General features: G+C 45.1%; 1 protein-coding gene across 1 annotated transcript in view; it reads right to left on the reverse strand.

Annotated features, from left to right (window-relative positions):
• Nucleotides 1–22462, reverse strand: part of COG7 (component of oligomeric golgi complex 7) — a 78997-nt gene that overhangs the window by 14581 nt on the left and 41954 nt on the right. Inside the window, exons 8-14 of the mRNA XM_004442701.2 lie at nt 21798–21925; nt 20663–20817; nt 16007–16123; nt 13700–13765; nt 8447–8633; nt 6428–6568; nt 684–767 (exon numbers count right to left, since the gene is read on the reverse strand). Of these exons, the coding sequence (XP_004442758.2) occupies nt 684–767; nt 6428–6568; nt 8447–8633; nt 13700–13765; nt 16007–16123; nt 20663–20817; nt 21798–21925 (878 nt within the window). The remainder of the gene's footprint in view (nt 1–683; nt 768–6427; nt 6569–8446; nt 8634–13699; nt 13766–16006; nt 16124–20662; nt 20818–21797; nt 21926–22462) is intronic.

Genomic DNA, 22462 nt, shown 5'->3' on the forward strand with positions numbered 1-22462 from the left:
ACACTGATATTGCAGAGCAGCTGAGCTGGGCTGCAGGGAGGAATGGAAGGAAAGGCCATGTGCAGACGTCTGGGTGACTCTCAACTCCCAGGGGTGAATGGAGAAGGAGGAAGGGACTCTGAGTGTCCCTGTTCTCCTGCAGGGCTTATTCTATCCTTTTTTTAATATTAAGCCTCTATAACCACAATTCTTGTTAAGAGATTTATTTGCTGCTGTGAAATTAAACATGAGAGCATTCAGCACAGGGCCTGGCACACAGTAGGTGCTCACTAAAAAGTTTGCTGAATTTGACTTCAGAACTATATACACATTGTTCTGAAAAGTCATAGAGAAGAATCCGGCCATCTGCTTCCTGTTCTCCCAAGTCAGAATTTCCTCCTGGACTCACGCTCCGATGCCCTCAGGTACCAGCCACACCTCATACTGCAGAGAGCGGGGAGGGGTGGGAACGTGCTAGGTTCTGATTTCACCAGCTGATTTCAGGAAATCAGTGCATTTCCTGAAAATCCTGGATCTTGATGTAGACTATCCAAGAGCAAAGATCCAGATAGCACTGATGCGGTAATGACTGCTTTACCCAGAAGGGCTGGAATCAAAAGACAGGGCGAGGGCTGGAATCAAAAGACAGGGCGAGGGCTGAAATGCTATGACCACCACAGAGAAAAGTGCACAGAAACTCTTACGTTACTGATGTACTCGAGAGGGGTGAGACTGAAGGTGGGCAGGTCGTCCGTCAGGGTTTCTCCAATGCCGGCTGTGTTCCAGCTCTAGGGAAGGAAGGAGAGGAAGCAATCAGTGTCATGGCAACAGGCAGCACGGGAAAGCGTCACATGCTGGAAAATACACGAAGAATGCAGCATTCTCAAAGGTGTCGCCCTCGCTCAGAGCTGGCCTTTGGAATCACCACCACTTGGCCGACCAGGGATTTCTCTTCTTGAAATCATCACCTTGAAGCCTGCCACAGAGAACGTAATCCTTTCTCTCTCTCTGCTTTCCTGCAGATCCATAAAATAGGAACTCCCGCTTTCTCAACTGACCTATTCTCTGGGAACCAATCCTTTTTGTTTATCTCACTCAGAATGCGAAATGAAGAGAGCTGGATATCCTTTGGTCTGAGTTTCCCTACTGGGTGGGGCCAAAAAGTAAAAAGGTGCTGGGTGCAGGGAGCCTCACTAACTCTTGGACCTTCAGCTCTCTGAAGAGACCAGGACCCCCACAACCCTCCACAGAGCCCATACGTAAATCTCATATCTTGAGGGAGACTTGGGAAGCCCTCTCTGGCTGCACATTCACCAATACTACTTTACCAAGTTAAAACTGCTGCTTTCATTTCTACCTGCCTTCTGGATCTAGTTCTCATCTGATTCAGAGCTCAGAGGGGAAGGGAAGGGAAGGAGCTTCCAAACCCCACCCACTGCCCCTTTGTCCTCTTTGTGACCCCTCTGTCTGGGGAGACTCTCAGCACCAACATGTCTGCTCCCATCATTTAAAGTGCAAATGTCTGCGATATCACTGTGTGAGCCTTGTCAGAGTTCGCTGTAAGAAGTAGACCAATTACCGGCACACACATGGTTACAGGGGTCACATTGTAGGGGTTCTCTGCAGCCACCTGAGGCCTGATCTCGTTGCTTGATCCTTTAAGTAGCGTTCTGGGAATGCAATGACCACATCACTCCTGGGCTTCTAGCCCAGGCTAAGCCTCAGCCGTCCTTCCCACGCTCTCTAGCACCAATGCAGTTCTGTCGAATTTTCTTTGCTCTAGACAAGTTCTTTTCTTCCCCACTCCTGCCCCTACAGTTTTCTAAACTTGTTCTAGCTTGAGAATCCTCTTTCATTGGAAAATGGGCTAGTTGCTTTCAGTTCACTCCCACCTCACTGAGAAGGAACACTCCCATCATCCACATGTACCGAGGGCCCATGATGTACAGCATCTTGTGCTGCGCCTTGGAGGGAGGAGACAAGGAAATTTAAGACGTGGTCCTTGCTCTCCAGAAGCTCCTTGGGGAACCAAGACCCCCTGACACACTCCCACCCTATAACCCCCACCCCTCCCTGTGTGTGCCCACGCGCGCACGCACGCGCGCACACACACACACGCAGACTTCCACTTCAAGAGTTCTCAGAGGCAGGTGCAAGGTTTTATACAATCAGAGCTCACAGGAGCAAGAGCTCAGGATGATTCGGGAAGGGGCTGACCACAGGACGCATGAGGTGTTGAGACGGAAGGCTGGAAAGAGAAGACGTGGCTTTGAAGACTAGACTAAGGAAAGGCTTTATCTTCAACAAATAAATTGCAAGGGAAAGTGAGAGAGAGGAAGAGATGGAAGGGCAACCATGGGTCAAAAGAGACAGGAAGGACTTATCAATCAATCTCAACGTGCAACACTCACCTGGATCCTGCTTCAAACAGTTAAATTATGACACTTATAAGACAATTGGAAATTTGAACACTGATTGACGACATTGAGGAGTTATTTTTAATTTTCTTTTTTAGGGGTGATGATGGTATTGTGATTATTTTTAGAGTTCTTATATTTTAGACAAGGGGGTATATATGAAACAGGATGGCCAGGAGCTGGTTGTCATTGAAGCAGGGTGACGAGGACATAGAGTTCATTATTTTCTTCTCTCTACTCTTCCATATGAATGAAAATTTCCGTAATAAAAAAGTTTTTAGGGGTGGCCCCGTGGCTTAGCGGTTAGGTGCACGCGCTCCGCTGCTGGCGGCCCGGGTTCAGATCCTGGGCGCGCACCGACGCACCGCTTCTCCAGCCATGCTGAGGCCGCGTCCCACATACAGCAACTAGAAGGATGTGCAGCTATGACATACAGCTATCTACTGGGGCTTTGGGGGAAAAATAAATAAATAAAATTCTAAAAAAAAAAGTTTTTAAAAATAGACTATCATACTGGCCCTGGGAAGCCAGGTAAGGGTTTTGAATGAGGAGAGACAAAATCAGAGCGACAGTTTATGAAGATTAATGCAACAACTCTGTGGAGGATTGAGGGTGAGGAGGCAGATGAAAAGGAGGCCGGAGAAACAGAGGAGAAACATATTGAAAAAGAAGGAACAATACAACTTGGTGGTGAAGGCATTGGCAAAGAGGGGTGCAGCGAGGAGCAGAGACGCTGTAGGTCAGAGAAGTAGAGAGGTGGGAGGAGCAACATCGCGGGCAGGAGCCGGGGCCCAGTTCTGGGGAAGACCAGCGTCACGGGAGTGCATGTGAGGGACCAGCAACGTGGGCTGGAGGCCCTGGGAAAGGCTTCAGAGAGGAGAGGGGAGGAGCGGTGTCAGAGGTGATCAGGCGAGGGGAGAGGAAAGGAGAGCCAGAGTGGAAGAGTGGTTTGGAATAAGAGTGAGACAGAGTGCGCCGGGTTAGGGAGGGGCTTAAACAGCAGGCAGAGAAGGGGCATTTGAAGAGGGCAACAGGGAAATGCTGTAGATTATTTTCCAATTGTTCAAAGTTTATTTCGACTTTCCTTTGAACGGGTTTTTCTATCCATCTGTCACCAGATAATGTAGGTAAACTTCAACAATCTATTTTGAAATGGAATATACTGTTGGTTTATATTCTTGTAATATAAAAGAGCAATACAATTTGCCAGCAAACATTAAAAACAAACATTTAATGACCAGGGTTTAATTTTCAAATCCTCAAGGCCGAAGTGTTTGCCTTTGTATTGTGTGCTTTCACCCTGGCAGAGAACTCCTCCTCATCTCCAAACCCGCCTGCGTCCATTCCCAAGAACCGAGGCGTGGTGGTGAGGCCTGGATGAGACCTGAGCCACCAAGGACGGAGTCATAATAAGGAGCTCTGGAATGCAGAAGTAGAGGCGAAAGGACAGGTGGGAAGCACCAAACCCGTTTCAATGTAGAACTAAGACGAAATAACGGGGAGAATTAAGGTTTTAAAACAGAAGATCAAGATTTTAAGCTTTGACAAAATAAAAATAAGAGCAACCCAATCTGGCAGTTGGGGAAGGGGGAGGAGAGATGTAAGGAATGGTAATCCCTTCATCTTTCAGAGCAGGTGAATCAGTATCAGTATCTATCTAAAATGGAAACGTGATTAACAAAAAACAATGACTCCAATCTCTTAACAGTTTTCATAATCTCTTTTTCCTAATCTTGGAGAGATCTTCTGGGAACTAATATCTTTTGTGGTGAAGAAATTATTATCTTAAGTTCAACAATTCCTTTGGTTTCATTTAGTTTATCCTCTGTTTCTAGTTAAATTCAAATAAAATTTATGTTGTATACATTTCATTTGTTTTAAAAATAGCATGGGTAGTCCAATTCCACTTCTTCCTATGGATCTAACTATTGATGCCCGTCCAGCCTTCAACATGTGAGTGGGCAGGAAGTGAAGTCTGGGTTGATTATTTCTAGATGGTGGGATTTTTTTTTTTTTTTGTGAGGAAGATCAGCCCTGAGCTAACATCCATGCTAATCCTCGTCTTTTTGCTGAGGGAGACCAGCTCTGAGGAACATTTATTGCGAATCCTCCTCCTTTTTTTTCCCCAAAGCCCCAGTAGATAGTTGTGTGTCATAGCTGCACATCCTTCTAGTTGCTGTATGTGGGACACGGCCTCAGCATGGCTGGAGAAGCAGTGCGTCGGTGCGCGCCTGGGATCCGAACCCGGGCCGCCAGTAGCGGAGTGTGCGCACTTAACCGCTAAGCCACGGGGTCGGCCCTAGATGGTGAGATTTTGAAGGGATTTATTGCTTTTTTTCTTTGCACTTTCCTGTATTGGTGAATTTCTGAAAACGAATATATGTAATTTTTATTTTAAAAAATTGTCATTCCTCTTAAAAATGAGAATCACAGAAAGGAAGAAAACCATCCCTTATTAAGCCATCTACTCTGTGGCACCTGCTGTGCTAAATTCTATCATATAGAAACTCTCCTTTAATCCTCACAGTCATATGGTGAGAATTACCATAACCCCATTTTAAAGATGAAGAGGGGCCGGCCCCGTGGCGTAGTGGTTAAGTGCGCGAGCTCCGCTGCTGGCGGCCCAGATTTGGATCCCGGGTGCGCACTGAGGCATCACTTGTCAAGCCATGCTGTGGCGGCGTCCCAAATAAAGTGGAGGAAGATGGGCACAGATGTTAGCCCAGGGCCAGTCTTCCTCAGCAAAAAGAGGAAGATCGACATGGATGTTAGCTCAGGGCTGATCTTCCTCACAAAAAAACATAAAAATAAAAAAATAAATAAATAAAGATGAAGAGATGGGGCTCACAGAAGAAGTAATAACCTCAGCCACGTGATCCACTGAGACCACATACAGGCGGTGCTCAGGCACAGCCACGGGTCATCAACATCACTTCTGCTACGTTGTGATAGCAGTGGCTCTCCTCCAGTTTTACCTCCCCTCTTGACCCATGCTGGAAATGCAAAATCTGGTGGGAGTAGATCTCATGGCATTTTGCACAGAAAAATCATAGACAATGAAAATCACAGAATTTCAGGGGTAGAAAGAACCTTGAAATCGTGTAGTTCAACCATGTCATTTTACGGATGAAGATTCTGAGATCCAGAGAGGGGCTGAGACTTGACCAAGATCATACAAGTGTGCTTTCCGGAGGGCAGCAGAAAGCAAAGAACTTGTCATTATACCACACAAGTTCTTGTTGCTTCCTGAAAGGATCTCTTGGTTATTAAAGGCTCATAACTGGATCTTTCCCAAAAGACTATCTTTAAAAAAACACCAAATCCAGAGAGACTTGAGGAGAAAGACTAACCAGGGGACTGTCCAAGAAATCCAAAAGGAAGTGATGAGATCCAAACCCGGGGAAGAAAGAGCCAGCAGAGAAAATATGACTGACAGGCAATTCCTTGAAAAGGTATCAGGACAACCAGAAAAGAGAAGAGGGTGAGAGGCAAGGAAAGTGAGACGCCAAGAAGAGCCAAATAGAAAAGGCATCAAGGACAGAAAAGAGCAGAACCCTTCAAACCTCCTCAAAAACACCAGAGCAAACCTGGTAAGGCAGTCCCTGAGTAAAGTTCCAGAACCAATGCTCCAGAAATGTTTGTGGCACAAAAACAATGGAACTTCACAAGATAATTAGCTCCTCTGACCTGCCCCCACCTAACCAGTGGCACATAATCTCCCTTCTCAGGCACTTCTCCCTGAGAGGGCACAGCTCTGCTGCTCCAAATGGTGAAAGTTAATCAAGCAATAGTAATGATCCCAAGAAACAGTCTGAAAATAAAATCACAGTAACTACAATTAAGATAAGAAATTCTTGCTAAGCAATAAGTTGCAAGGGAACAGTGACTCTGAATGGCGGGACTTTTAGCCTAAGAAAGTCAAAGTGGGCTCCTCCTAAAGCTCTTGGGTTGGGGGGCGTTAAGCCCACACTCAATAAGCTTGAGAAGGAGGCAGGGCCCAGGGGGATCTCTGTGGTCAGTGGGAAACTCACATCCATCTTGGAAATGAGGAGCAGCTGCTGTTTGATGCGCAGGAAAACCGAATCAAAAGCCAGCTGGTGGGCCTGCTGGTTAAGCCGAGTCAGGGCCGCCCGAGACGCAGACAGCAGGTTGTGGTTACTTGATCCTTTTTCCTAGTACGAGAAAATGGAAAAGACAGGTTGTTAGGCCCTGAATCCAATCAAGGTATTAGCGAGTTAAACATTTTGAAAAGCCACTGAGAGAAAAATAGTGAGGGGGGGTTCTACACAATAGAGGTTCCCAAACCTGGCTGTGCCCCAGGACCCCCTGGGGAACGTGCTGAATTAGATACACAGGCTCGCCCCCAGAACTACTGAATTGGAATCCAGCAGGGTTCTGGAGCCTGGGAACCTATATATATATATATATATATATATATATATATATATATATATATATTTTGTGTGTGTGTGTGTGAGGAAGATCAGCCCTGAGCTAACATCCACGCCAAACCTCCTCTTTTTTTTTGCTGAGGAAGACTAGCCCTGAGCTAAAATCCATGCCTGTCTTCCCCCACTTTATGCGCATCGGTGCTCGCCCGGGATCCGAACCCCGGGCCGCCAGCAGCACAGCGCGCGCACTTAACTGCTGTGCCACAGGGACGGCCCCTGGGAACCTATATTTTTAATTCACTTTCCCAGGTGATTCTGATGCATTTTGAGCTAACACAAGCTCATGGATTGGCAGTTCAGGAAAAATTAACTTGTGACTGTCCCTCAGGGATAGAGGAGGAAGGAAAAAATGATCAGAAGTATCCTGTATAAACAAGAGTGATGGAGAGAGCCCTGATCCCAGCGAGGTCAGGTCAATTACACTTGGCTGTATGCCAGAGTACGCACAACCTGTGTGAGTCTCAAGGAATTCCAAACACCCTGAGAAAATACATAGATGGAAAATGTACCTTAGTTTTGCTATGAACCGATAACAGCAAACAGACATAAATCAGATTAGCAATAAAGATAAACAGAGTTGCTTTAACCTAGTCACAGAAGCATGGATGAATGAACTTGCAGAATTGCTTAGGAAGTGTTTGTCAAGCCAGTTGGTGGGCCAAGCTGCAGACGGATAGGGGAGAGCCTGCAAGGGCAATGCTGAGGCTCAGACATGTGCAGAGGCACACTGTACAGTCACCCCCAGAGCTCAAGGCCCATCAGGATGATTTTATATTGTATTTAGTGCTATGGGAACAGTAATGTCTCCTCTGCCTATCATTAAGAGAGTAAGGTTCAACTCGGACCAGGGGGATAAGGGAATGGTTCTGGAAAGGATGCTTAGGGCCCTCTTAGAACCCTGGGGCCATTCCCAGGGAGAAACGTGGCTCATTCCATTCGTTGGGAGGTTTTCCTGTCCCTGGGCCCAAATATCAAAGTCAAGGGCAGCTTTATGGTAGACAAACTAAGAGTTTAAACTAAGGGAACAGCTAGGAGAGAACACTTACCCCAAGTCCTCATGTTGCCATGTGGAGGAATTTGCACTAGAGGCGTGCTCCTGGCTTCTCTCCACCCTCCTTCCTCCCCTGGGGAAGAGGAGCGACTTCTCTGACTGCTGGGGTGGGGGCCTCCTTCACAGGTTCTGCCCAGCTGTAGGCAGTACCTGTTCTGGTCCCCTCTCTGCCACTCAGTAAAAGGGGACTGACTCTGCATAGGAGCCAGGGGCTATCCAGCTCTGCTCATCCTGTTGACAAGTTGAACTCTGGAGTAAAGTACAGCAAACCCATTTGGCAGCAGATTGAAAGCCACATTCTCCAACCTACCTTTTGTCAGTAATAAAGCTCCATTTGTCTGACTCCTACATCTATATTTCAATTGGTTCCAACCCAGTTTAGTTTATTAGCACCTTAAAACCCCAAGACAAATGAGACAGAGACGTGGCAGCAGGACACACCACAGCCCAGGGCCCCCGCACAGGGCCAGAAAGCCTGGCTCAGGGCAAGGGTGAGGGACAAGGGAAAAGCTTTCATTTGCAAGAATGCCATCGGTCTGGTCTCTTACCTTGAGGGTGTAAAGTATTTCCATTAAACTGGCATATTCAGCAGGGTTATCTTTCTGGAGGTAATTATATTCGTGCCATGGGTTCTTGGCAGAGCTCTTCTTGTCTGTCAAGATGCTATCCTGAAAACCGGTCAGGCTCCGAGGGCTGTAGGAGTCCGAGAGATACTTCCCAGCTGTGGACAAAATCCTGTAATGAAAGTGATGGCCATTATGCCCAGAGCTATTGCATGGAACTTTCTTCTTGGAGCGTTCAGATTGCTCCTTACTAAATCCCAGGATATCCTCATGAGGCAGATTGATTTAAGGTCCATTTTATAAGGAAAGGAGGACATCTTTCACCATTTAGAAGTGAGCTGGACCTCAGGTGCACAATAAACACCAGGCATTTTTATTTCCTATTTAATACTCAAGCCACCAGAAGATGCCATCCTCCTGATATGGCGTACAGCCTACACAGGACAGCTGTCAGTTTACTAGAGCTGGAATACTGTGCACTCTCTATGGAGACCTTTTCTGCAGTAGGAGCATCACTGTTTGGAATAGTCAAAGCCATGCGCAGCCAGGAGCACCTCTACTTACAGAGGCACTAGACTCGGCAGCAGGACAGATGGACCCTGGAGAACAGTGACAGCGGCTCGCTGCATGCCTCTACCCACAGGACTCACACTGTCAGGCACACTGGGCGTTTGTGTTCATCAGCACTGTAAAGTTTACTTTTGTGGTTTACGTGCTACGGTGAGATCTACTGAAAGAAGCTGGCACTTTCCAATTCCTCTGAGAAAGAAAAACGCCCGGAGGAGGTTCTGTGTGATGATCACCTCTAGTGCTGCTGGGGAAGGTGACTCTCTACTTCCAACAAGGATGAGCGCTCCCTGATGGATGCTGAAAATCCCCAGTTTTTCCTTAGCCCAACTTTGCCGTTCAGCCTACACATGTCAATGTGTACAGAATGATACAAACCCATGTAACCAGGACAATAGACATTATAGCATATCCCAAGTGTGGCTAAGCCTGACCCCTCCTTTACCGTAATTTCTCATGAAAGAAATTGCTTTGGACGCGGCAGCTTTTAGGCTGCACTCACTTTTTCAAAAACAAATCCCATGAGTTTGCCAAGGAATGCCTCTGTTTGTAAACAAATCCTGGAGACAAGGGGCTTCCTCAGGAACCCTGGCCGACACAAGCAGCCACATGCTTCTGCCATTAAGGTGAAGTTACAGTTTTCTCTGTTGCTTAAGCCTACAGGTAATTTTGGTTGGGGCTTTTATCTGCCAAACTGGCCTGTCCCTGCCACCGCCTTACTTCCAAATCTTGGCTATTTCTTGTCTAGATCACAGTAGACTTCCCTTCCTCTAGTCCTTCCACACTCCACTTAATCTGTCCTCCTAAGGGTTAACAGAATGATCTTTCCAAAACGTGAAACTGATTTTGCCCTTTCCCAAAGATCCCTCAGTGCCCCCAAGATAAAACTAAAAATGTCTAGGTGTGGCACCCAAGGCCCTCCATCACTAGAGCCCTCATATCCTTACAAATGTTCCCTCTGCTCACGCCAACTGCCCCCCACCCCACCCCACACACGGTGCTTTCCACGCTTGCGTGCCTTGCTCACGTGCTCCCTTAATCTGAAACGCTCTCCCCGCCTCTGTGCACCTGGGGAAATCCTACTTCTTCAAGGACTGCTCCTAGGGGCTTCTCCTCTGCCAAGTCTTTCCTAACGTGCCTCCCAGGCACTCAGTGTTCTGCTCACATCAGCCTCTCACCTCCCTTACGGCATTTATCACATGTTGTCTCATCTCTCTCCCACTAGATGGTAAGGATGAAACACTGAGTGGCCTCCGTCTCTGAATTCCTAGCACCTAGCACAGTGCCTGGCCCCTGGCAGGTGCTCACTAATTATTTCTTGAATGATAGGGAACCCTGCGTTTAGTGAGCAGGATGCTGGGAGCTGAGCTTCCGTCTTTGGCCTCTGGGAAGTCAGCTCTCCTTTGCAGGATTACTGCACTATGTATCTCAGTCTCAGTCAGCTAGGGGAAATTGTCATCAGTCTGCCATCCAAGTTGAAGAAAAATATTAAAGATTACAGTTTAAATGTCAGAACAGTGTGCTCTACAATGAAAACCAAATCTAATATTAAAAAAAGTCAGAACAAATATAACTCCAACCCCAGGGATCTAATGGCATCTTTCCCCTAGTCTCCTCTTCATCCAGACAGACACCATTAGATGCTCTGATCATTAGAATCTGATTTTCTATTATATTTACTAGTATTGTGAAAACCATACTGAAAAGAACACTTGATTCTTCCTTCATCACAGAAACAGTTTCTCATCATTGTAATGAGCTCTGAGCTAGGTCTTGGGGATATCAGATGATTAAACATAGTCCTTGCCCTCACCAAGCTCAGAGATGAACCGGGGAGTCCAACATGTGCCAACTGCTGTGCCAGGAGAATGCAGTAAGGACGTGCAGAGGAGGGAGGGACTAACTACAATTCCATCTATTTCCTCAACTCATTTCCTTTCCTTGAAAAGTTGTACCCACTCCTCAGCCATGGACATTTGTATACTGGATCCCCCAAACCTGACTGTCCCATTGAACCGTCCCACTAACAGCTTATCCTGGTAAAAACACCACCATTCCAAAGGTAAGTGGCAGCCACCAGGAAAGTACACAGGAGCCGCGGCAATCTCCATGTGTCTCACCCAACTCGCCCAGTATAAGAGAAATCCCTCAGGTAACACCCAACTCGGCCCTGCTTTACTCTATGAGGAGGTAATATTAAGAGCCTGATAGCCAATGTCATTCATGTTGCTGAAGTAACCTGGAGTGTTTCGAGCAATTGCCTCTGCCACCCAGGGGGAGTGGTCCTTGGTAGGAGTCTGGGTTCTGCAGGTGAGATTTACAGGGAGATAAGATAAGCTTTATAGGCAGTTGCACACGCGTGGCCTCCCTGATGGGAACACAGATGGTGACTTTCACTCTTTTTCCTTTCCAGGCTCAGTGCTTCCAGAATGACATCACCTCTTTAAAAAGGCTCCTCTGGATACACCCAGTCTGTTCTCCTCTCACACCAAAGTTCAAGCCAGGCCTTTAGCCTCTCTGGGTTGAAAAATGCAGTTAGAGAGGCTCATCCTTTATCTGCCATGTCCCCATTCACCTTCCTAACTAGATCCTTCCTCACTCTTTAAAAAGTACTATTTGTCTTCATTAAAAGATTAAGGAAAGTGTGTATGTTCTGATATGGAAGATGTCTGACACATATATATACAGAGAAACCCAAGTCTAAGGCCAGACACTAACCTGTGAGAAAGGACAGTGTGGGGGGGACACTCACACGCTCTGGATGACTCAGCTCATGTCCAGGTTCAGATCACTGCCTCGTAGCTGTATCACCTCAGACACAGCTCTTTCTACAAACAATTTCTTTTACCTAAAAAGTTATTACCTGTGCCCAATTCTATGCCTCAATGTCCCTTCATCTGTAAACAGGAGTAAGAATAGTACCTACTTCTTTGGCCACTGGGAGGATTCATAGTTAATTCATGTAAAGTCCTTAATGCAGGGCTCAATAAATGTCATAAAGTAGGAGGGAGGGGAACTGTTAACAATGTTTCTTCTGGAGAGAAGAACTTTTAGGGTGAGTAGATTTTCAGTTTTCATTTTGTATACTTGTGAACTGTTTTAATTTTTGTAATGTGCTGGGGCCAGGCTATAATTACTACTGTAATTAAGAAAATAATAAGCTACATGCCATTCTTTTATTTTTTTTATTTTTATTTTTTTTGCTGAGGAAGATTGTCCCTGAGCTAACATCTGTGCCCTTCTTCCTCTATTTTGTATGTGGGATGCCTCCACAGCATGGCTTGATGAGCAGTGTGTAGGTCCACACCCAGGATCCGAACCTGTGAACCCTGGGCCACTGAAGCAGAGCACACGAACCCAACCACTATACCACCTGGCCCGCCCCGATGCTTTTCTTTTAAATACGTAAATGTTAAAATTTTACGTCTTCCTAGGAGTCCTCTGTGAACCCAGACCTACTCACCCTTCCACCACAGGCTCCCCTCACCAAGGGTGTGTGCACACATGAGCACAGGTGTGTGTGAAAAGGGGAGGGAAGGGGCATTTACTTCATCATTCATATTATTTACACACATTCCATCGTATACCTGTGGTGCTTTGGTTTTATTCATTCCAGGAAGTCACATAATTTCTGTGCTGGGCCGTTTGGGAGTTATGGACAGCAACAGTTACCCATTCTATCCCACTGCAAGACTTTCCCCATAACGAGAACCATGGTGAAAAATCTTGGGGCTTGAAGACAATCCGTGGGTTCAGAAATGAAAGAAGACAAAAAGAAGAAATAGCCAACTCAGAGCACTGACTCCATGGCCAGTTTGACCTCTGACCTCCTTCCTTAGCAACTCATCCCTCTCTCCCATCTGGTCCCCGGAAGCCTCAGCTTTCATTCCACTGTGTACCACTGCCAGAAATTCCCTCTCGCAGAGATTATGGAAGACAATCAAGAATTATCCCAGAAAGAGGTGAAGGGATTGCTGCTAGCCCCTCATACAATTGTATGAAACACACTTCTTCCCCCAGACTCGTGGAGACTAGAGAAATCAGCTGTATCAAGGGAATGAGAGATTTAGCTGAAAGGAAGAAAGAAGGAAATTTGGGAGACTGGAGCACTTTGAGGGGAAAAGCTTTGTGAACGGGGCCACTTCAGGGCAATGTAAAGTCCTGGCAGGTATCAGAATAGAGAAAGGCAGTAGAAGGGACTTTTCCCAGGGCCAACCTCAGAAATCCTGCTTTGACACACACTCCCTTGAACAACACAGAATTCTGCTGCAGAACCCAGAAGGTGGACTGGCCCAGGAGACCTCACCACCACTTATAACACCGTTTCTATGGGGAAATTTATTTTGGTCCCAATAACTGACTTACAAACAAGCAGTGGGAACCCAGCCCATTCGTAATTTGGAGACAATATGTACTGTTTCCTCATTTAGGCTGAAACTCCATAGCTAACCAAAATTATATGACCATTGCCAAGTAGGTCAGAGCCTTGCCCTTTTTAGGTGCTCAATAAATGTTTAATGATGACAATAATGACACCTCGTATCTTGGTACAGACAGTCCTCGAGCTCTGTGGCTTTCAGATTTGACTATATGCTGTCACGGCTGTGCTGTGTACTGTAACAAGTTCTTCCTGGTGGAGAACCCAGGGACGCCCCCACAGCTGTCTCCTACCTGTTTGCTAGCTGCTGCTCGAAGTCCCCACATTGTCTTAAGAGCTCTCCACAGGTGGCTATTATCCTAAACAAAACAAAAAGCACTTCAGGTTCAAGTATCTGGAATGCCTGCATTTGCAGGACAAACATTGTCTCATTCATAAAAATTCTAACTATTCACTCCTTTTGGTGGTGTGCTGGGTTCTGGGAAAGCAATTAACCATTTGATGGCCTACCTGAAATGTTTCATTAATTAGTAATTAATGCAAAAAGTAAATGCTAGTCCCTTCTAATATCCTCATGTCACAGGCCTCTCTGCTATGAATCACAATTCTGTTCAACATGATCTCAAATAATTTTACATTTCCAAAATTCGGAGGTGCTTTTGAGCTTTGTCCTTGAGAAAATGGGTTGGAAATACTATGTATCTAAAATTTAAAAACCAAAATTCACTACTTAGTATTTGTTAGATGTCTGCTATTTGCTAGGCAAAGAAAAGAAAACTGTTTTGATACTAGAATTCTCTCTCTCTGATCACACGAAAGGCAGATGAGGACTAATCCATCTGTCTCTCAGAGATAAGCCTGAATGATCATCGTATCTTATCTAATAATCCTTTAATTTTTAGGTAATTTTATGCTTGCCTCAAACTGCAGCAACTGCATCCTTCAACACCAACCTATAATGTCAGGACAAATCCAAGGATTAAAAACATCTTAAGTCTAGTTAACTTTTAACTTTCTCTGAAAGCGCCTATCATCACCAGGGTATCTAGGCATTCCATCATAAGAAAGGTTTATGAGAAAATGAAATATTCCACTCACTTCAGGTACAACAGAACAAACTTGTGCATAATATTTTCTAGTACACCAAGTCAGTACAGATGATAGGGGATATAGTTAGCATCTAGAACATTAAATTTCATCAAAAAATAAAAGTCCAGATCAGAGCCCATGAGGAGATACTCCAAATGGTCCTGGATTTACCCTAATTAAAGACAGCCTTCAGAGGGTCTGGATCTGCCCTGGCGTGGGATACTGCACTGAGACTTGCATGTGTCATGGGCACCCTGCACACACCACCTAGGCCAGGAGTCAGGCAAGAAATCTAAGTGAGTGAAGAACAGCATCTCTTTTCAGAATGTATATCCATGAAGAATGGCTTTAAGGAAAAGAAATTTCTAGATTGCTTTTTCGCTCAGCCTAATAGGATAGTTGTTAGACCACATGGGAGTAGAACCACAGCACAACAGAGAACATATACCCAGCCTACTGGGGACTTTGGCTACCAGCCCCACTAGGTCATGGCCTTGGGACAATGCAGGCCCAGTGCTTTCAGAAGTTCCAATTTTTAAGTGATGTTAGAAATCTGGATTATGTTAAATCTGGTTTTTAAATGTTGGCAACTAATCCAAAAATTTTTAAATGCTGTGATCAAACAAAACATGTACATAGGTCAGATCTGGCCACAGGCCAGCAGTCTGTGCTCTCTGTCTGGACATACCAAGAGCCAAACTTCTCAGGCCACTGCTGTTCACACTTCCACCAGACCTCAGGGCTTGGGGCAACAGCGTGTCTACCTATTGGCCCACCATCACACAGGTTACCCCAGAATCTGGCTGTCAACAACCCCTGGGAGGGGTACCTCAGTGCCTTTCATGGAACTCTTACATGGACCTTTCCAAGCCAAACAGCACTGTTTTACCACTTAGCACTAATGCGTTTAGATCCAGAAACAGGATCGAATCAGCTGCGCATTTTCTAAAACATAAGCTCTAAGTTACTTTAGGTCTGTAAAAACTATAAGCTAAGATGGAAAAATCTTGACGCAAATACGAAAAATTTAACTCACCAAAAAAGATGAGGCATTCATAAAGAACTTATAAAAATATTTTAAGAGCAAGGGGGATCTTTTTGGTGTTTGTTTGGTTTGGTTTGGTTTTTTGTTTATTGGCTTGTTTTTAGATTCCAGAGTATTTGCTTTTAAAAAAAAAACAGTGAAAGACAGGAAAAAAATGAATCCCTTACACACACATTTATCTTATTCTTCTTGTTTTTTTTTGATGAGGAAGATTGGCCCTGAGCTAACTTCTGTGCCTATCTTCCTCTATCTTGTATGTGGGACGCCTGCCACAGCATGGCTGACGAGTGGTGTGTAGGTCTGCACCTGGATTCCAAACCCACAAACCCCAGGCCGCCGAAGCGGAGCGTGCGCACTTAACCACTATGCCACCAGGTCGGCCCCCTTTATCATTTTTATATATTATATTATGCATGTTTATGCTTATTACATTAGGCATATGCTGAAATCACAACCCCCACTTCACCTAACGGAGTTCTGAAAAGCCGTCCAATCTTCCTGAAAAAGGGAGTTGGGAGGAACATCCTCCAGCTTGCACTTCTTTCGTACTGAGTGGAGAGTACTGGTGAAATCAGACACGTACCTGTGGGGAAGGACAAAAACCGAGAGGGGTGTCATCATAAACTCCTCAGACCTAAAGACACCTGGAATGACACAGATTTGGATAAATTGCTAATGACCTTGAGAGTGTCTTTAGAGACTCCTACAGAGAGGTGAGACTACTTATAAAGCTCTGACCACTAAAAGGTCTTCTCTGTGTGGCAAGACCATTTTTTTCACCTGGCAGAGCAACTTTAAGAGAGATGCTCAAGATGAGGGGGAAGGAGGTGGCCACTAAGACTGAGACTCTGGTGACCAACCAGGCAAGAGATGACGCTGGTAAATTACTCCCTCATCATAACAGACGCATTTCTTTGGGAGCTGGTTCAAAGAACTGTTTAAAAACATCATGGTCCCTCTATAAGACCAGACTGTCACCTGGGATACTACAAGTGGTTCACTGATATCCAGGGTACTGCTGCATCATCCTAAACCCCTGAATTTAGATTAAACAGCCAAGCTCCGTGGCAGCCAAGAGCCCGACTTTAATGGCACAGGAGCATGAAACCGGATTCAGAGCCGACAACCCTCCCTCCCAGACTATGCTGCTTGCTCCAGCCGTACACCACACACCTTCCCTCACAGCACCTAACACAAGCACAATTAAACAGCTTATTTAATGTCCGTGTTTCATGTTCATTGCTGTAGACAGACCAGAAGCTCTGGGAGAACAGAGACTATCTCTCTGCAGCTCACAATCATCCCCAGGAATTAGCACAGGACTGAGTGTGAAGAAGACAGCCAGAAATAGGTCCTGAACGAATGAAAGACTTGCACTGCAGGCTCGGGGAAGTATCGAGGTGTTTGGGGGCCTCAAGTTTCCTCATCTTTAAAACAGACTTAATGATGTCTTCTATATTGCCTCACAGAGTTGTCATGATGATAAAATAAAATAAATGAAATAATATATACAAAAGTTCTCTGAAAAGTATAAAATGAAAGCTGATGGGGGGGCTATTGTTTTTAAGGATGTAAAGTTCTTATAACATGAATAAGTGCATGTCCTTGGGAGGGTGACGTGAGAAGGACGAAGGTGGGGGGTCATGTTCTCTGGAAGCCAAGAGACTCCCTGAAAACCTTATGACATTCGTGTACATCACAAGAGGTCTTCCCTCGCTCCCTTCCCAAACCCTACACTCTAAGCGAGGAGAGCGCAATGTGATGACCCAGGGCACAGCCCTGAGGAGTAAGTCTGTGTGCTGGAGAGAAAGGCCGTTCAAAGAACCAAGTGGAAGAAACTGCTCCAGACCACTCCACTAACCACAAACGATACTGCCGTTCCCTTTACGCCGGACTTTCGCTTTAAAGTGCAAAGCTACGAGACCAAAATCCCAATGACAGCACCTTCTCTTTGCACCAAGAGAGGTGACAGCTTTCTTGGGGAATTAGTCCCTGGGGGAGGGAGAGGGGCCTCAAGGACAAATTGACCAGGGAATGTCGAGGAACATAACTGTGCTTTAGCTGTAGGAGATTAAACAACTGTGTCACCACCCTGCAAATATGACAAATAAGTATGAGAAGAATACACTATGCAACAGTGCACGTGCTCTGCAGAAGCTCATAGGACAGAGCTCCCCGGGGTGGGGACCAGGCCCCCGAACACTTGGGTGTGGAAGGGAGGCTTGTTTAGCCACAGCGTGTATCGCGTGTGATGTGCGTATCGCCATCACATTTTTATCACATTTGTCCCAAAACCTTCCAATTCTCTCACAATAAACGTTTCCAAGTGTCTCTACCATGTGAGAACTGCTGCATTAGGGGCTTTAATTACATGTTTTCACTTAATATTCACAACCAGCATGGAGAGGAGATATTACCACCATCAGTTTACTCAGAGCAAAAGCACCAAGACTCCGAGAGGAGTACTAACCCACCCAACGTCCCAACTAATGAGTCAGAGCCAGGATCTGAGCTCGGGTGGCTCCAGAGCCCACGTTCCCGTCACAGCTGTGTAACACCTTGTCAGCTGCTATCTTCTACGGCTTCACCCTAGCTCAAGTTGGGCCAGTCTCCTCCTGCCCCCCACCGAGAGCTCCATCCTCCCTGCCCCTGCCTTCCTTAATGCTCTCCCCAAACCCTCCCTGCTACTGAACAACACCCCGTTGGGACCCTGCTCCAGTTAGCTTCACAGTAACTTCCCTGACTGATTTTATAAACATCAGCAGTTGTGGTAGCTTCACAATATTCCCTTCTAGAGCAGCTGACCTGGTTTCATCACATATCCTTTTGTACAATTTGAAATTTTTAATATGGATTTGTATTATTTTCAAAAACGAAGTAATCAAAATAACTAAGAGAAGAACTAACAGTAAAAATATAACTAACAAGAGCTGGGAGAAGCAGGGGATGAGAGAGCACTGGCCTTAAGTAAGCTCGGTTCCTTACCTTTCAGAGTTGAGAGTCAAGATATAATCAAGTTGATAAACAAAAAGTCTTTAAAGTATGGAAGGAAGATTAGAAGACTAAAAGCAAAATGTTCAAAACTGAGCATTTCTGAGGAGAAGCCCTAAGGGTGGGCAGGAAGGGAGGAAGACTTCCACTTTCTTATACCTTTTTGTATTTTAAAAAGTTATTTCTGAAAGCACTATTTTTATTTTATAACAAAATTTTTAGATCTCAAAAAAAATTTTTTTTCCATCCACCAAATTTAGCTGGTGGCAGAGAGAGAAAGAGGTAAATTTTACTTGATTAAAGTTGTTGCTGATGTTTCTCTTTCTATGGGCTCATCTGATTACTCCTCTGTCTGCGAGCAGGGCAGCCCTGAGTGCCCACACGGGGAGCTGCCCTCAGGAGGTGCTGACTGCCCATGGCAGTGACCGAGAGCACAGGGTCCAAGGACCCTCGGAGCTCACAGGGGCATGCTCAGTATTTCTGGAATGACAAGAGCTCCCTAAGCTTACTACAGCAAAACAGCGTTCAGTCCAATCAAAAGAACTTCTTGCGCCTCAAGCCAACTTCATTCTAGAACAAGCTACCGAGGGAAGGTCTCTCGGAGAGCCTAAGAATGTATTTGTCTACAAGCCAGAGACTGGAGCATCTAACCATCTAATCTAACTGGAGCACGTAACTTTATTTACAAAAACAGACGGGCCCTTACACCTCAATCGCTCAAGTCAAAGAATCCGGCCTCATATTGCTTTCTTTCTTTTTGTCTAACTAAACTTAATTTTAGTTTCCCCTTCTTTCTTTCTTTTAACAGCTTTATTGTGATATAATTCACATACTACACAATTCACTCACGTAAAGAGACAATTCAGCGGTTTTTAGTGCAGTTACCGAGTTGTACAACCATCACTACAATCAACTTTAGAACATGTCATCAACCCAAACAGAAACCCCATACCTTTTAGCAGCCATTCTCCATCTCCTCCAAATGCTCCCCTCTCTCCAGACCTAAGCAAGCACTAATCTGTTTTCCGTCTCTATAGATTTGCCTGTTCTGGACATTTTGATAGATGAAATCACATAATGTGGTCTTTTGCAACTGGCTTCTTTCACTTAGCATGATAGTCAAAAGAAACATGTGAATTTATGTTCCTTTTTTAAAAAAATCAGAAAATAACAAATAAAGCTAAATTCCCTATGACCGTCATCCTAGTCCTTCCCCAACTTCCCAAAGATAACCAATGTTTTGAGTTTGTTGCCCAACCTTCCACATCAGAGCTCAGCAAACTTCTTCTGTTAAGGTCCAGATATTTTCGGCTTTGAGAGTCACAAAGTTTCTGCCCTAACTACTCAACTCGACCTTCATAGTGTGAAGGAGTCACAGGCCATAGGTACGTGTATGGGCATGGCTGTGTTCCAATATAACTTTATTTACAAAAACAGATGGCAGGCCAGATTCAGCTCATGAGCTAGAATTTGCTGACTCCTATTCTGTAGAAACATGTAATTCATTTCAAAGTATTAAAAAAGATCCAGAACAAGGGTCGGTGCTCCTGGTTTTTTGTAAATGAAGTTTTACTGGAACACGGCCACACCCATTCATTTACATGTTGTCTACAGTTGCTTTTGTGCTGCTAAAGCAGACTGCTACAAAAGTCTCTATTGACCATCAGGCCCACAAAGCCTAAAATATTTACCATCTGGCCCTTTGCAGAAACAGTTTGCCGAACCCTGCTACAGAAAATATACTCTATTTTTTGTATGCTCTTTTCACATCCTGTATGAGACTCTATATATGATTCTGCAACTTGTTTTTATTCACTCAACAATATATTTTTGAGATCTATCCATGTTGGTATGTGTAGATCTAATTAACACCTTAACTGCCCCATAGAGTTCCTTTGAATGAATAGACCATATCTTATTTAGCCATTTCCAAACAGACAGACATTTAGGTTGCTTCAATGCTCCACCAGTACAAACAGTGCCCCCATGAACATCCTTCAGCACGCCCCCTTGGGCTCAGGTGCCAGTGCTTCTCCAGGGTTCATAGCAGGAAGACAGAACACGCTCATTTTTCATTGGAATAGACATCGCCCTCCAATGTAGCCAGCCACATCCCCACCCCTAGCCTTACTTGGTAAAGAGGGATTTCAGGGCTGTCAGCAGGCCACAGGTCCCCAGGCCGTTGGTGAATCTGACGCATCTGTCAACAGCTGCAGACGCCAGGCCAAAGAGCTTGTTCACTGAGTGGCTCAGCTCCTGCACACAGTCAATGACCTCCCCGTGCTCCTGGGCAGCAAATACAGACAAACAAAAGGCGCCTCAGACTCGAGAACAAGTGAAGAGACAACACGAAGATGGGGAGACCTCCAAGCCTCCTGACAGTAAAATCTCTTAATAGGGACATCAGCGACGCAGACTCAAACTGTGACAGCTCTTCAAAAGCCTGACCCAGGGAAGAACGGTCTCAGCACCCAGTGAGACACAGACATTAACTCCTGGATGAAAGCATGATCAAATCCTGATATGCATCCCTATATTTTTCATTTCTTTCCTCTTTTTCTGTGACTACAACGGCATCTCTCCCTCTGGCACTCAAGCTAGGATTCAAATTCTTCATATCAAAAAGAATGCAGTACTCATAGTCCAAAAGAATGGAGTACTTCATACTCCAAAAGAATGTAGTAACAGGAAAATGCTTCCTTCAGGGGCAAGAATTAACTGAAGTGGAACAACTTTCTAGGTACGTCTCTAGAAAATGGAAAAATGGCAGGAGGCAGCAGACTTTAACTACTGTAAGATCAGTTCTTAAATGTTAACTCTCCTCATGCTAGACAACCTTAATGTCTGCCATGGAAATGACCTCTGTTCCCCCCTGGTGCCCACATGGTGAACCTGCCCCCATAGCACTGTCCATGAATGCCCCACTCCCGTGCCCATTTGCACATCTGCCTTAAACAAAAGAATGCCAAAATAAGAAATTACTAAATCAGGGAGATAATCAACTTATCCCGAGAATATCTAAGCCCCTTGTTTTGCTAGACCTTTATTGGAGATTTAAACAGAAAACTGGTAGCACGTCTGTGGTCTCGTTTTACATTTGGATTGCAAGAGCCCATGAGGCACTTAGAGCCCATTTTTTGCACACCTGTTCCCACTCTTGGCACATCGGATGCCACCTCACACCTTCTCGAGTGCATCTCACCCCCAACTCTCTGCCTGACAAACAGAATGATTCCTAATGGCCACGGGCAGTATGATGACATTACCAAAGGCACTGCACTGATCTGGATGAGGAGGTTCTTTTCTTCCATGTCGCCATACTTCAGTTGGTAGGGTTTGTACGGACCATACACAGCATCCACCAGTTCCATGACTTTCACCAAGTTATGCTCATCTTCAGGGAACCGGAAATTAAAGGCAATAATGAACAAAGAATTGGAAATTAATTGTTGGAAAACAACAGGTGAAAGGTATTCTTCTGGAACTTTTCGTGTTTCATCTCAGGGGCAACTACATTTTGTTAATCTGCTTTTATCGTTTATGGAATCTTCAATAATCATGTCAGTAAATATTCTGATAAATTCGGGCTTTGTGTATTATTTGCCTAAAGCACTACCAAAGACACCAGCCCCCATAATCCCACAACCCATCATAGTCAAGAATCTCTTCAAATGATAACCTTCCTCAAGGTCAAGTTCGAGAACTGCTACAGAGAAAAGGTTCTGCAGGAAGAACATTTTTCCATCCCGAGCCTTCCCGGGACTTTATAAAACAGGATACCCCATACACTCAGAATTCCAAAAATTCCTATATTCAACTACATAGAAATTTAAATGTGCATATTCTAAGGCACAGCAATTCAACTCCTAAGAACTCTGTCTTCAGTTGGAATCTAAAATCTTTTCCATAGCCTACAAGGTCCTGTAGGTGA

Source organism: Ceratotherium simum, chromosome 26 (assembly GCF_057802395.1).
Source record: "Ceratotherium simum simum isolate JZ-2026a chromosome 26, ASM5780239v1, whole genome shotgun sequence".
Classification (NCBI taxonomy): Eukaryota; Metazoa; Chordata; class Mammalia; order Perissodactyla; family Rhinocerotidae; genus Ceratotherium; species Ceratotherium simum.